The sequence below is a fragment of the Mustela nigripes genome, chromosome 1 (assembly GCF_022355385.1).
Source record: "Mustela nigripes isolate SB6536 chromosome 1, MUSNIG.SB6536, whole genome shotgun sequence".
Lineage (NCBI taxonomy): Eukaryota > Metazoa > Chordata > Mammalia > Carnivora > Mustelidae > Mustela > Mustela nigripes.
In genome coordinates this window covers 209,262,210-209,277,314 of record NC_081557.1, presented here as the reverse complement: position 1 = coordinate 209,277,314, position 15,105 = coordinate 209,262,210, and the positions used below count along the sequence as shown (strand labels likewise).

At 47.8% G+C, this 15,105-nt stretch overlaps 1 protein-coding gene and 1 long non-coding RNA gene across 4 annotated transcripts in view; one reads left to right on the top strand and one right to left on the bottom strand.

The window, feature by feature from the left end:
* LOC132004504 (uncharacterized) overlaps positions 1–15,105 on the bottom strand; it is a 167,941-nt gene that overhangs the window by 63,065 nt on the left and 89,771 nt on the right. For all 3 annotated transcript variants that reach the window (XR_009400529.1, XR_009400526.1, XR_009400527.1), the window contains exons 3-4: positions 13,132–13,206; positions 3,131–3,308 (exon numbers count right to left, since the gene is read on the bottom strand). This is a non-coding gene — a long non-coding RNA (uncharacterized LOC132004504). The remainder of the gene's footprint in view (positions 1–3,130; positions 3,309–13,131; positions 13,207–15,105) is intronic.
* The window catches only part of CLNK (cytokine dependent hematopoietic cell linker), a 168,876-nt gene that overhangs the window by 83,639 nt on the left and 70,132 nt on the right, over positions 1–15,105 (top strand). Inside the window, exons 3-4 of the mRNA XM_059380988.1 lie at positions 4,025–4,096; positions 13,342–13,381. Coding sequence (XP_059236971.1) covers positions 4,025–4,096; positions 13,342–13,381 — 112 coding nt within the window. The remainder of the gene's footprint in view (positions 1–4,024; positions 4,097–13,341; positions 13,382–15,105) is intronic.

The window sequence follows — 15,105 nt, the reverse complement described above, 5'->3', positions numbered from 1 at the left end:
TTTTAATGTGTCTCTAAAAACTGGAGCCCTAAAGAATGATTTGAAATAGAGAAACCTGGTAGGGGGTAAAACTGTGGAACTGGACATTTCAGTTTTCCTTGAGTTTAGCAAACAAAATTCAAAGCCAAATAACTGGGAAGGAGCAGGAAACAGGGAGAGAACCACTTTGATTTCTAAGCTATGCTCTTTCCATGCATTTCCAAAGCAAATAGACTTTAACTACTTACTATCCAGGTAAATTGCCATTTATTTGCCAGCTTCGTTAACAGTTTCCTCACATAATCCATTGTCAGAGGAGGACCTCCCCACCCGACCCATTTTCTCTCTGTTCCTCAGTGGTTTTCAGTGAGGTCCGGCCCTGAGCTTCTGGAAATCACTGGCTCCTGGTTCCCCTAAAGCACATCTGACATGCACCTAGCCAGAGGTCAGAGCTCTGGCCTGCAACCAGCTTGCTCACTGTAGCCAAACCCCCTTGACTCTCAGGCTCCTGTGTCCTGGTCTGTATCTTGGAGCTGAGAAGGAGACCTGCCCATCTGACGGTTGCTGTCAACATCAAATACAAAAGAATTTGAATTCAACTCTCTTCTTAAAGTTAAAAAGTCGAAAACAAGTTATCTGGAAAAGTAAAGGTAGCATCCAGGATGTTGGGTTCTTAAGGTATCTAGAAAGAGGTTGAGGAAATTCTCAGAATCTTTCCCATTCTCCTACCATGGGACAAGTTAAAGCCATTTAGGCAAACGTTATGTGGGTTGTCAGAGTGCACAAATGCTCTGACATGATAGATGAAACTGAGGGTCTCCTTCTCTGTGCAGGGACAAGTCAGGATTTCCTTGGTAGCAGAAAGACCCACAGGATTCGGCACATAAAGGGCATGCTCACTTCTGTGAATGAGCCCAATGGGCAGGCCATTTGTTGATTCTTTATTGATTCATCTATTTGTATCTTACAAACATTCCTGAAGTCAGGGAGCCAGTGTGCTGGGAAAGAAAGAATTCCCAGGATACGGCTATACTGTCAAGCCACTAGTCCACGGGAACACAATCACATGAACAGGCACACAAAAAATAAGATTGCTTGTTTACTTGTTTATGGCTTATCTCCCCAACAAAAGTAAGATTCATGAGGCAAACTCCATCCACCTTCTTTAACAACTGCATCTCACTGCATGGCCTCCAGCCTGGTACAGAGTAGATTTGATAACTGTTCATTGAATTAATGAGTGAATGGATCCGTGAACAAATGAATGAATGATTCAACAGAGATATATCAAAAGTCCTAAAGAGGAAGCAGCATAGAACTCATGGGAAACTAGTATTGGAACTAGACCCTGAAGAATGGGAAAGTTTTTGGCAGATGGAGAAGAGGCCAAAGAAAAATCTAATCAGTGATGTGGGAGCATGCAGACGTAGGGCCCAGAGAGAGGACAGTGTGGGGCCCTGGCAGGGGGACAGGATGGGAGGGAACAGAGACACAGACAACAGAAATTGTGCCCCAGGCCGCTGAGGCAAGCCTCTCAGAGATCATGGGAATGAGTTTGAATTTCATCCCCCAGAAAGGGAAAGTGGTGTGGCTTTTCAAGCAGGGAGTTGACATGATAATATCCTGCTAAGTAGAAAGGTCACAGTCACTCCTGCTGCATTTTGGTGTGTGGATTGGATCCGAAGCCAGAAAAGCAGGTAACAGCTTGATGCTGGGCATTAAACTGAGATAAAAAGAGCAGATTGATGATGGAAAAGAGCAAGGCAGAAGGAGCAGGAGAGGGGAAATCCGTGTGTCTGCCAAAAGAGCATGGCGATGTTGGTGTTGGGGACAGGAGAGAGAAAGCTCAAGGTTAGTGCCCATGCTGTTGGTTTGGAAACTATATGAGCAACAGAGGTGCTCACTGGGAAAGGGGCTCTGTCTGGAGGATAACCAAGCAGAAATGTCCAGAGAAGAGATGCCCATGTCAAGAACTTAGAAGGCATGAAACAAGTTTTGCCCAGATAAATAGAAAATCATGAAATATATGAGATTATACAATAATTAAATGATTTTTGAAATCATGAAATGATGAAAAAAATAAAATGAAAAACAAACTGAGGGTTTTGGAGAGGAGGAAGGTGGGGGGTTGGGTAAGCCTGGTGGTGGGTATTCAGGAGGGCACATACTGGATGGAGCACTGGGTGTGGTACATAAACAGTGAATTTTGGAACACTGAAGAAAATTTTAATTTAATTTAAAAAAATAAAATAAAATAAGATGAAAAATAACAAAATAACACTTCATCTTTCTGTCAATTTACACAATGATGAACTATATCAAGCAACCCACTAAATTTTTTTAATTTATTTTATTTTTTTATTTTTAAGAATTTATATATTTATTTGATAGAGAGAGCATGAGGAGGGGAAGGGGCAGAGGGAGAGAGAAAAAAAGAAATCTTAAAATAGACTCCCTGCTGAGCACGAAACCCAACATGGGGCTGGATCCCAGGACCCTGAGATCATGACCTGAGCTGAAACTAAGAGGTGAATGCTTAACTGACTGAGCCACTCAGGAGCCCCACACTAATTTTTTTAAAACACTTATTTATCTATTTCAGGGAGACAACAGGGGGAAGGGGGAACGAAGAGGGAGGGAGAAGAAGGTGGAGAGACAGAGAATCTTAAGCAGGCTCCACACCAAGCATGGAGCCCTATGCAGGGCTCCATCCCAGGACTCTAAGATCATGACCTGAGACTGCTTAAATGACTGAACCACCATGGTGCCCCTCACTAAATTTTTTATTTATCACTTCACAACCTATAGGCTGCACACAAAATCCAAGATGCACAGTCCAATCGCCGATAGGCATTTCCCGGAGTCCTTGGCTCCTGCATGCACAGGCTGCCCACTGAGGGCCCACTGTGGGCCAGGAGCCGACCCCTACCCAACAGAAGCACCGTCTGCACATCTCTGCCCTCACAGGCATGGTCGCTGAGCTAGCTTAGCAGTCCTGATCACAAGCTGCTGGTTAAGACCAAAGGAAAATTACAACTCGGACACACGCTATGAAGGAGCCCGTCTCAGAGGGCAGGGAAGGTTCCTCTGAGGACTGGGCACCTGTGCTGAGCTCAGAAGTAGGAGTGAGAAGAGAGACAATAAACAATACCTGAAAGAGGCCTGGGGGTTAAGGTAGAGAAAGTCCAGGGACCCGGAAGAAGCGGGTTTGCCTCATGCGGAGGAAACCAGGAGGACAAGAAGGCCAGCCGAGCTAATGAGGCAGCTGTCGTGGAGCATTCGTGGAAGAATCCATTATCAATAAATGTCTGTTAACGTTCACAAAAGACCTGCAAAAGAAATGGAAGTATCTCAAACGCGGCTAATTGAACGAACGAGGATGCATAATAGTAATGGTTTACAATAGTGAGTGTGAACAGATTAACTCAATTTAAAATAATTTAATCTTTTCACAGTAAATGCCATAGCGAAGTATCTAAGTTATATAGAATTCCGATAAATGTCATTTGAATCTGAATTGATATTGCTAAGTAATCTTCCTTCCTACATTGGATGATGTCTGCTAGCGTGGGGTCAAATTCGACTAATAGAGGAAGCATTTGAACATTCTTTGGCTCACAGGCCCTGTCTCTCTTTGACAGCCTCCTATCAATCACATGGTGAAGGTGTGATCCTCCTCATTTTACAGAGCGATGTCACAGGGACTCACGCAGCTCAGGGAGGGTGCCAGCGTGAGCCTGCTGATGTGGGACAGCAGCCCACATCCTCACCCTGACTGAAGTGCTTCTTCACCCCACGCTACCGCTCCTTGTAAAATAAAGCTCTTACATTTAAAAGATGTATATTTAAAGTAATTAAATTACTTTAAACATGGATTTTTTTAATCCCAATGGAAATGCAAAGAGAGATTTGGAATTATGTGTGAGACGTTCATTACTTAAATCTGACTGGGTGGCTGTTTCTATGAATGAATGCACTTAATTAATTTTTTTTTCCCCTAGCTCCTTGCTATTTCCTGACTGTAATTTATTTTCCTTCATCCCAGGGGCAACAGAAGGACAACAAAAGAAGGATCCAGTGATTTGAAATTCCAGAACCTCTGTCTGCCAAAAAATAGGTCAGAATATTTCCTTGTTTATTAATAGAAGAGTGAAAACGTAGCATCTGTGGCAAATCAGCTGACCACCATACACTCACACACGCACGTGTGCACACGCACACACGCACACCACGTTAATGTGATAGAATTTTATTGCTGCCAGTGGTCTTAGAGGTCACATGGAGACCAAGGTTCAGAAGGAAAAGAAACTCATGTGGGTTAAAATACCAGCACATGGGTGATGCAGGGAGAGGTTGAGAATCCCTACAGCACCCGCAGAATTTCCCATGAGGGCTGCTTCCACCACCCACCAGTGGTCCAAACAGCCCAGAAGACAACCACTAAGATGGAAACTTCCATTCCCAGCTGGTGAGTGATTTAAATGACGGATCATAGATGCATCAGGCCATGAGCCCACGACCAGCTCTCACACATGAGGAGAATAGAGGAAGCCATGTACCTGTGCGGTTTTTTCTCTTTGTCCTCCAGCTGAGCAAACACTTACTAAGCAGTCATGGCATTAGGACTTGCACAGGCTAGAGAATATGCAGAGATGAAAGACAAAGTCCTACCTCCCAGGGACTCAGAACCAAGTCTAAAAGGTCAGAATAGGGGCTAATTTCATGAAAGTACAAGATTCCAATCCTGAAGCCAATCCAGGTCGGCCATTGCCCAGCAGCCAGACCCTGGGCAACACCCTGATGCCCAGAGAGGGTGGTGTCCCTGTGCCCCAGCAGAGCTCCCTCACTAAGCCCTGCCTGAGCAGCCTCCCTGCCCAGAAGCCCACAAGGGTCTCCGTATGTTATACCACACCTTGCATCCCAACACGCTTCAACCGAGTCAACTGCCAAACACCCATTCAGTTCCTACTATGTGCCAGGCACCCAGGCGTTCTTAGCACCCTAAGATTTCCTTGAAGAACTATTTTCCCTAAGATGAGTAAATGAATGCCTCTAAAACAGGATATTTGAAATATTGTCAAAACCACATTAAGCAAAGGAAAATTTGTGGCTGTTCTCAGACTTGTTCAATGTTTACATTAAATACATTTGAATAATGCATTTTAAGTCAGTTTTTCTTATTTCTTGACAATAGCAAGAGATGGGAGCTGGAAGGGTTAGAAGCCTTCCTTCAAATGAAGATGGTTGCAGCAATCACATACATCAAAGTAATATTTACAGCTACATTTGAAAAAGAGAGAGAGAGAGAGAGAAAGAAAGAGCAGTGCTTTTTTCCGCAGCAAATTATTTCAGGATGTGTCATAGCATGCTCAAGATATATTAAAAAGAGCAACAGACGATGCTTCTGCAACCTGTTCCAAACCATTTATAAACCTAAATTTAAAAAAAAAAAAATCCCATATGCATACAAATCTCTGTACCGCTGCGTATTTTATAATGAAAGTATTATATGAGTATAAATTCGTATTTGAGATATATAAATTAAATCAAAATGTCTGAAAACTACATATTTGGGTCTACCGTCATACTTCAAGAACTATTAAACCGATTAATTCATTCTCTGTACAAATGACAATTATCAGCATTTGGCAGGGAGGAGAGAAGAAGGGTGCTGTGGGCAGGCAGGGCAGACCCCTGGAGCGCCGGGTCTCGGTGCCAGCAGAGCGACCTCAGTCTGACAAGCCCATTTCCTATCTCAGTGCCTCATATACTTTAGAAAGGCTATTTGAAAGTGAATGGGTAGGCCGTCTTGTCCCCCACTGATCCCTGTATGTAAGGCAGTGCCTGTGTGTGGGAAATAAATAGGGGACCCCTGCAGTGTGCAGTGTGCAGTGTGAACATAGTAGGTTCTCAATAAATAACAGTGGCTAATGGTCGCTAAGTGGTCATGTGACCATCGTGTGCCCAGGTGCTGGGCGCCGTTTTAAGAGTTTAATAGGTGCTGTCTCTCTGGATTCCCACAGTCCAAGTGTTATTAATCTCCTTTTTATAGGACAGAAGGCATGTCCAGGATCAGTAAACTCCCCAAGGCTGATGAGCCTGTTGCTTTTCTAGTCATTACTGGTATCTAAAACAGCGTTGGCACTCCATGCGGCTGCCCTCAGTACTGCCAGCCCTTAGTTAGGTGAGGGGTCCGTTCCTGCGACAGGGGCAGAGGGCTGTCCCCCAGCCTCCTCCCACACAACCCACACACCACCCCCCACACATACACTCAAACACGCATGCGCCTCCGGACCACAGAAGATGTCCACGCTGATGCTGTGCCAGGGCCCCCCCCATCTGATGGGGTCCAAGAGATGATCCAAGAAAAACACAGGAGCCCATCCACATCCAGTGCCCACGACGCGTCCAAACTGCTGATAGGAACGTATCCTAGAACTCCCCATAGAATTCATTGAGCTGAATCCCCAGTATCCACTCCTGCTCTGTACTGCGCCCTAAAGTGCACAGAAAATGGAAAGATTCCGATTGATGTTTCACTATCGAGTCCAAACTCAAATCCGTAGTTAAGTGCCTAACGAGCACCAGCCACCACAAAAGGAATTTTGGCATTTAATCCTCGCAGTACTGATCTGAAGTAGTTATTGCAAATCCCATCTTATAGATGAGAAAGAGAGTCTGAGAGAGGTTCCATTGGCAGTCAGTCACAGAGCCGGTCACTGGCGACAGCTGGATTTGGATTCAGTCTCACCTCAAGTTGAGTGCCATTTCTGGGCTCCAGGTGACCCCAACTTTCCGTTATGTCGGCATAGTCCTATGGATTTCGTTTTCTGTTCCTGGGAGTATCCATTTGGCTCGTGTCAAGACTGCCATGAAGAAGGAGCATGTGCATGGCACCCCTGAGAAGAACAGCCACATCCATGACACAGCCTCACAGCCACAGGTCTTGGAGTGTGGCCCTGGACCAGCATCCATCATCACCACCTGGGAACTCTGTAGAAATGCAGATCCTCAGGCCCTGACCTCCGGAATCAGAAGCTCAGGCGTGGAAGCCCAGGCCTCTGTGTTTCAACAAGCCCTTCTGGTGAACCTGGTGCCCATTCAAGTTTGAGAACCTCGACTTTATCATCGTTACCTGGAGTGCAGCTTCGGAGCAGGAGCAGGAGGTCTCTGGGCCCAGCACTTACTCTTCCCTACCCACTACCTCCAGGAAATGGGAAGAAGAGAAGAAGTTGCAAGAAGGGGGCCGGGAGGGTAGGAGGAAGGTGGGAGAGTTCAGTGCACTAGGGAAGTGGAAATTCAGAGTTGAAGACACAGCCCTTGCCATCTAGATGCTCAGTCTCTGGTGGGGGGAAAGTAAAGGCTGGTATTACAGATCACAGGACACTGTGCCACGTGCAGTGAAAGAAACAGACGCAGGCCCCGGGGGACCTCCAGGGGACACTGGGGGCACTAACGGTCAGGGAGACTAAGGGCTTGCCCACTAGGTTCCCAGCCATGCCTTCACACTCTGCAAGTGGAGACCCTTCCCATTCCCGATGACAGCACTCTAGTCAACACTGGCCCATGCGTCCCACACTCCAATGCTCCCAATCCCCTCTCCTCATTGACTATCCATTTGTTTCCCTTTGCCAGGAATATGTGCCGCAATAGTTAATTCCCCAGAGGTTGGGGGAGGGGAAGGTAAGGTACAGGTGGCTGTAATTCCTCAGCACCCCCCCACCCCAGCCAGTCCTTACCCTTCAGATGCAGCAGCCCTGTTCCTATGCTAGGAGGCCCCCTGCAGGACACTGGCCGCAGGCAGCCCTCCTCCAGGAGACAGACCCCGTGTCAGGGCTCCCTCCTGCTTGTTGCTCTTGATGTCTCTGCTTTCACCCCACACCCCTGCAGTGACCCTGAGCATCCATGACACTGACAGGTCCCTAAGAATTCCACTCCCTCTGGCCCTCCTGGCTGGGCAGAAAGAGGAGTATTTTTCTAAAACGTGGCCAGCTGAGAGCCTTACAGAGGGCCCAAAGTGCTTTCACAGAGGGAGTGTGGACTACTGTGTGGTGCCCCGTCCTTGGGAACTCCTCAAGGTAGATGCTCAGGAAGCGTTGCTGAAGGGACGGGAGGAAGAAGGGCTGGAAGGACCCAGCAGGAGGCCGTTGGATGGCACGATGCCCGGGGCCTGGCACATACTAGATACTTGAACAGGTGGTAGAAGGAACTTTTACCCGAAGGAAAGGATTGAGGGACACAGAGAAAAGACAGCACAAGTCAGGGAGGGCAGGAGAAAGGGTCGAGGCCATGGACTTAGGAGCCGTCCACCAGCTGGAGGAGCGCCAGAGCTAAACTGGGCACACAGGGCACACCAGGCAGCCACAGCCCTGGTTCTCTGCAGTGGAACCTATCCAAATGCCACATAGGGTTGTTTTCACCCTTCAGTATTTGTCAGAGACATGGAGACCCCACACAAGAGGGATCATGCGTTTTGTCCTTGTCGAGGAAAGAAAAAACACAAGTTTTAACAATGAGATTTAAATTGGAAATTCATAACTCCACACTCCCTTTGGACTCTCCAAGTGTGTTAGGAAAGAAAACAGCAGGGGGAGGCTCACAGGCCTCAGAGGGATCCTGAGGGGGTGAGGGGGGAGGGCCCCCCCCCCCCCCCCCCCCCCCCCCGCGCGACGGGGGGGGGGGGGGGGGGGCCCCCCCCCCCCCGCCCCGAGCCTGAAAGTTCCTGGGAGGTGTGAGCATTCACACTTCCAGACTTTTCCCTGGGATCCTTTCAGGGACGGCCCAGCCTGAGTATGTGTTTTGTTTTGTAAAAAATAAGATAGAAAAGAGGAGGATTCTTGAAACTAATCAAGGATTCCTTTAACCAAGAATGAGCCCATTCTTTCACTAATTAAATATGAGCATTGACTTGAGTCGACCTTGGTGTGAGTTTCATCTACTGCAAAGTAATGTGGGTGTTGGGAGTGGTTCTCCAGTCTGGGATCCGTAACGAAAACGAAAGCCTGTTCCAGAGGAGTTTATGTGGGACACATGCACACGCGTGGAGCAGGTTCGTCCCGTGTCGTGGACTCTCTGCCAGCCCTTGCCAGGGCAGGTGGGTCCACATAAAGACCCAGATACGGCTGCCCTACTCTTGCGACACCCTCTAGTCTCTGCTTGCCTGTGCACCTGTACCCTGCATTCATTCCCTCGTCAGTGCGCTCACTCATGCTTACTTGGCCACACATTTGTGAGTACATGATATGTTCCAGGCATGTTCTGTATTCAGTGCCTTGTCTCCCTTTTAGGGACTGGGGCCCTGAGGAAGGGAGTTTGAGAAATCGAGCTGTACTCTGTTCTGTTTATAGGGGTGTGAGTTCCACTGGAGAAGTACCACATGAGCAGAGAAGAGCTCTGACAGCCACACGGGAAATTGGGAAAACCCGCTGTCGAGGCTGGTACTCACTCTCACTGAGACAGCTGCACAACCACATGGCCTTTCTGTGATGCAGCTCTGAGCAGGCTTTACCCAGCGTCTCACCCAATTCCACCTGCCTCCAGGACCATGCGGGTCTTCTAATGCTCCCCTGCTGGTTCCTCACTCTGGGCATGAGCACACCATGCCTTTCCACACTCAGCTCCCACAGCACCCTCATGCCAACCTGTACTCCCTCCAGTGCTGGGGAGGAAGGAAGGTGTACCCCACCCACAGACTGGCTGTACCCTCAGGAGAGGGGTAACCTGGGCCTCGGTCAACCCAGCCCCAAAATGACAGGACCAGTTCTGGTAGTTAGCCCTCACACTGAGATCAAGATTCCTGTCCATCAGGAGTTGCCAGGAGATTTGCTGAAATGATTTACATAAGGCTCGCCCTTTACCAGCACGGAGCAGGCATCCAAACAGAGGGAGGAAGGCAATGAATTTAGAACTTCAGAGTCGAGTCACCTTCATTGCTCTTTAGACTATATTAAAAGTGAATTTCAGTCTAAAGAACTCTCTTAATGTCCAAGATGGTGCTTAAGGCAAGAGGTGGAGCTGAACCAGTTAATCTTGGAGGCTTGGGACAGGGAGTGGGCTGGCAGGTGAAATAACACTGACTGTCTCCCAGGGGGCTTGTTGTGCATTCTGCTCCAGCAATGGATGCCTGGGGAGACCCAGAGGGGACCACACACGTCACACTCGAAGGGGCGATGAGGAATTATCCCCACACCAGGAACTTGACCCTGGAGACAGGACCCAATGTCGTCTCTATGGGACAGGAAAAACACACCATCCAAACTTTGTTCCCATGGATAAGTAAGACGCAAGTGCAACCCGCCTATCCAATCAGCTCCTGTTCTCCCAGGAGACAAGGGGAAAGGAGGGATGGGTTTAATTTAGTGCCCTTTGCAGGTTAAAAATTATTAAGCCTATTAAATTATTAAGAAGTATTAAAAATTAAAAATAATTCAGAAATTGAAATTCTTTATTTGTAATAAGGCTTAAATATTGAAAACCACAAACCGCCGGAGGCCAGTCTTGTTCATTTCATATTCCGTAAACTCCCCCCACCACAATGTGGACACCTGCCTGCACAAGCCAGAGATGCAGAGGAAGGCCTGCTGCCCAGAGGCTCAGAGGTGGAAGGAGCACGGAGTGGGAAAAGCAGAGGGGTGGCTGCCGAGCCATCCCCCTGTCCAGCCGTGGCCTGTCCACATGTGGCCATGTTATGGATGCCGTTGATGCAAAGGAGCCAAGGAGCATCCTTGTAATTCCCTGGCAAGAGGCAGCTTGCTAACGAACATGTGGGGCTTTCTTGAGCATAAAGAACACATCGGATCTCCATGAAGTTTGCCAGCAGCCTCTTTTGCTCATCACCCTGGGCTGTCCGACTGCAGAGCGTTAACACAGGAGCCTTTTCAGGTAGCCTGTCAGCTGCCTGTCTGCACTCCAACCAGACATAACAGTGGAGTGCAGGTCCCCTCTGGGGTCCCCTCCTCCCCAGGCCCTCCCAGGCCGGTTCCAGGCTTCCTCCTCTCCCTCTCCCCTTTCCAGGCTCAGCTGGAATAACAACGCTGCTCCCGGCTCTGCTGATGCTTCCTCTGCTAATTCATTTGGCTTGCACTGACGCACAGAGGGCCCTGGGGTGCAGAATCCCAGAGGATATGACATATGAATGAGCCTCATCCCTTGGGGACCCTGCCAAGAGGGAGAACGGAGGAAGCTCCCAGGAACGGAGTGCTAGTCAGTCTACTCACTGGAAATAGATAAGGGTAGGCTTGGAAATAATAAGGGTAGCGGGACACCTCTTGGCTCCGCTGATTGCTTGTTGGGCCACTTCACTTAACCTCTTCCGAACTTGAGCTGCACCTGCAAAGTGGGGAAAGCCAGCCAGTGGGAGCTGAGCCTCGCTCAGTGCGGGACAAGCTCCACTCTTCGTAGGTGTCAGAAGACCCCCAGGTCTACCTTTGAGGGTCTGAAACTTGAAACAACAAATTGGACAACATTGCCTCTGACGTGCTTTTCAGCATGATCAGTCTTTGATTCCAAAAACCAGGTGAAGCCAAGGTCAGAAGGACAGAATCCTAACTTAAAAGTCCAAGCTCTTGCTAGGCTCCCCAAGGAGACTGGCATCCTCTTCCTCACCCCCAGGCTCAGGACACTGCCTGTGCTGGGTGTGATGCCTCCAGGCAAGGGCCTGGCTTGCCACACTCCCATCAGGCTCGCTGTGCACAGTCGCAAAAGCATATCACTTACATTCCCTGTGTCATGAGTGACAGGTCTGGGGAACCTTCAGAGGCCTTGATCTAAGACAAATATGTCAAGGAAGAGCCTGTAAGTTCAAAGTGTCAAGAGAAAGCTCCAAGTCCCCAGATAAGTGATCTGCCCCTTCCTGGCTGGCATACTGTTAATTTCTGCAGACTGTCAGGCAGCTTGAAAAGATGCCGAGAGCTAACCACAAGGGCTCCGAGACCACAGCGGCACACTGCCTTTGGGCTCGCCACCATCTGGGGGCGGGGGTCAGGGAGGCGGCGAGGACAGGGGGATCCAACAGGCTGGTGTCAGGCCTCTCGCTCTCTGTGGGACTGGGCAAGCTGGGGAGCTCTCTGAACCTCCCATTTCCTCATCCGTAAACTCAGGACAGCGTTAGTCACCCCACAGGGCCACTCCAAGTATTAAAACGGCAGAGGACAAAGGGCAAGCAGGAAGCCAGACTCAAGGGCGGAGGGCTGTGGTCTCCTGGTTACTCTTGTCTCCCGGCTTAACTATTCAGTGCCTGATGTCCCAGCCACCAGCCAGGCCTCATAAATATTTACACCTGGTGTGTGTTGCGATGCTCAGTTAATTGCCCCTGTGACGTACTTTGAGAGCCTCCAAGGACAGGTGCTGCGTGGGGCCCAGGATTATTAAAGGCACAAACAAGTTGGCTCAGAAGCAGCACCCTCCAGAGCCTTCCGTCGCCCCAGAGTTTTTCAGATCCTTGCCCGAAATCTAACCAAAAGGTGTTTCAAAGGCACCTTGTCCAATGTGAATGTGGCAGCCAAGCAAAGACCCTACTAGAAAATGGACAAGCGCACGTACAGGTAACTCACAGGGGAAAAAATCCACTAAAACCACTTGGAAGATAATAACAATAATTCAGTCTCACTAGGCATCTAGGAAGTAAAACAGGTAAAATAAGGAATCAGGTGCCAAGTAGGCAGGATCGTTTCAAAGGATGGATTTAAGGGTGATGAGACCCAGCGAGACGGTCTCTTCCAGCTCTGTGGATTAGCCTCCATTGATCCAACCCACGTGGAGAGCAACTGTGTGATCTACAGACAGGGGCGTGGATGGCCCCCATTGCCTGGCCTCTTCACTGCACTTGGTGGAGTCTCTCCATGGAAATATTTCAGGGATTAGATGAGAAATGCAAACATGGATATTCCCTGCAAGATCATTCACCCTAATAAAAACTAGGAAGAACCTAAACGTCCCCTCCAAAAATCGCCAATATCACCCAATAAAAATAAAATCACCAAATAAATATCCAAATAAATATCATGTCTTGGAATAACAGCTAAAGATAGATAATGCATTTTTAACATCAGCAGCCCATACATTCCTGTGCTACTTTTATACACCTGTATGTTTACACACACATACCCTTCTTAACATGTGTGCGTAGGTATAGCAGACTTGCCAAAATATTACCTGGGGCACTGTTGTTTTCTTCTCTGTGCATTTTTCTCTTTTCTGGATTCTCTATAACAAGATGTTGTTTCGGATCTAGAACAGTAAGAAAATGAAGAAATCATTCCGTAGGTTGATCTGGGAAATGTCTGTCGTGGCTGCCACTCCTCAGAGGAAGGTGTGTGGCCCGCATGCCGCTCACACTGATCTTGGTTCTCTTTCCTTCCCTAGGTCATGGCCTCGAATACACAATGCCACAGGTGAGTCAGGGGCCCTCTGTCACCTAAGCAGTGGGAATGCCAGCATGGCTCCGTTACTCTTCCTTCCATTCCTTTCTGCTTTTCTTTCAGTGAAACTATTGGCCTGTTCCAGCTGGCATTAGCCACTGACGGTCTCTCCCTCTGGTTGCTCCTGGAGTGCAGCCTGGCCTGTGACTTCCATGAGCTTTGGAAGCTGGCAAGCTGATGGGGAACCCTGGTTCCCCACTTTTAAGCTGTGAAGCCTAGGTCCCTTTGGGCTCAAGTTCCTTCATCTGGAAAATGTGTGAAAGTCTGCCTAAACGTCAGGGTTGTGGCCATTCCTTAGCACTCGTACAACTGAATTCTATATAATGGCTTCCCCCTGAAAATATGTGTTGCACAGATGATGGATTTATTTTATGCTTCTCTTGCATCTCTTTTCAGAGCCTAGTTCTGAATCCCATTAAAGTTTGAGTTAAAGTACATACTCTTCATCTTGGAGCACTATTGTTTCAGGGAAAGTCCAATAGAATGTCCCTAGAAAGCTGGTGGCCACAAATGATGGCTGCAAAGAGACAGAATAAAGTGAGAAATAGAAAAGAAATGTGCAAAGAAGGTATAAAATCATAGGAAGTGATGCAACCTGCCAATGAGCTCCAAGGTTCATACAGTGCATGCTGGAGCATGTCCCAAAGAGCCACGAGGAGGGGAGAAAAGCAAAGTCTGAACTGCAAGTATGAATATAGATAAGAAACAAGCACCCAGCTCTAATCTCTTACAGAAAATGCTTTTAGTAAGCTTCCCAGTCCTTTGCTAACAAAGGTTGCTTTCTCTCAAGGTAGATGCTTCCAAACTGTACCAGAGTCTTTGATCCCAAATACACCTCCCTCCATCAGCTCGCTACCCCTTCCCACCACCCACTTAGAGTCCTGGGAGTACTCTAGACCCTTCCAAAGGGGATGGTCCCTGCAAAGGAAATTGCCAATCTGACACAGGGGCTGGTGAGTTATAAACCACATGACCCATACCCCTCCCCCTTCGCTCCCTCTCCATGTTCCTGAAGACAGAAAGGAACTGACAGGTGGGTATTCCATTTAACTAACAACATTCAAGAGACAGAAGCTGGGGCGGGGGGGTGGAGGTGGACAAAAACAAATCAAAATCCCAAGAAAACTGATTGAGGTAAAGCTGCCCAGGCCTGCCCATACCCACTGGAATCTATATTCTGCTAAATATATTAACGGCAAATCACACCACCCCAGTCTATGCACCTTTATGAACCAGGACAGGTATCTATTAAAATATAACAGAACAGATGTTATTAAGGATGCTTGGGATTCACACAGCAGACTGTTTGCCACGATATTTATAACATTTCTAGATATTTTTAAGTTGCTTGCGATTTTTTACCATGGGATTAATTGAACATATGGTGGGGCTCCAGCAGGAGGGAATACTATATAGCCATTAAAAAGATGACACTGAAGCATATTTAGTGACATGGATATGTTCTAGTCTGCTATTCTATGACAGAGAAGGCAAGAACACAGTGTGCTCAGACCTACAGAGGTTATATCATGTGTGCACGTGTGTTTGTGAGTGATCAGGCTACAATCAAATATTTTTAGTGGGTGTTTTGGTAGGGGGACTTTATAGTAATTTTTACCTCCTTCTTTTTTCCTCAGCTGTTATAATTTTCTACAGTAGCATATATATATAATACATATTACATAACATATATACATTCATAACATAT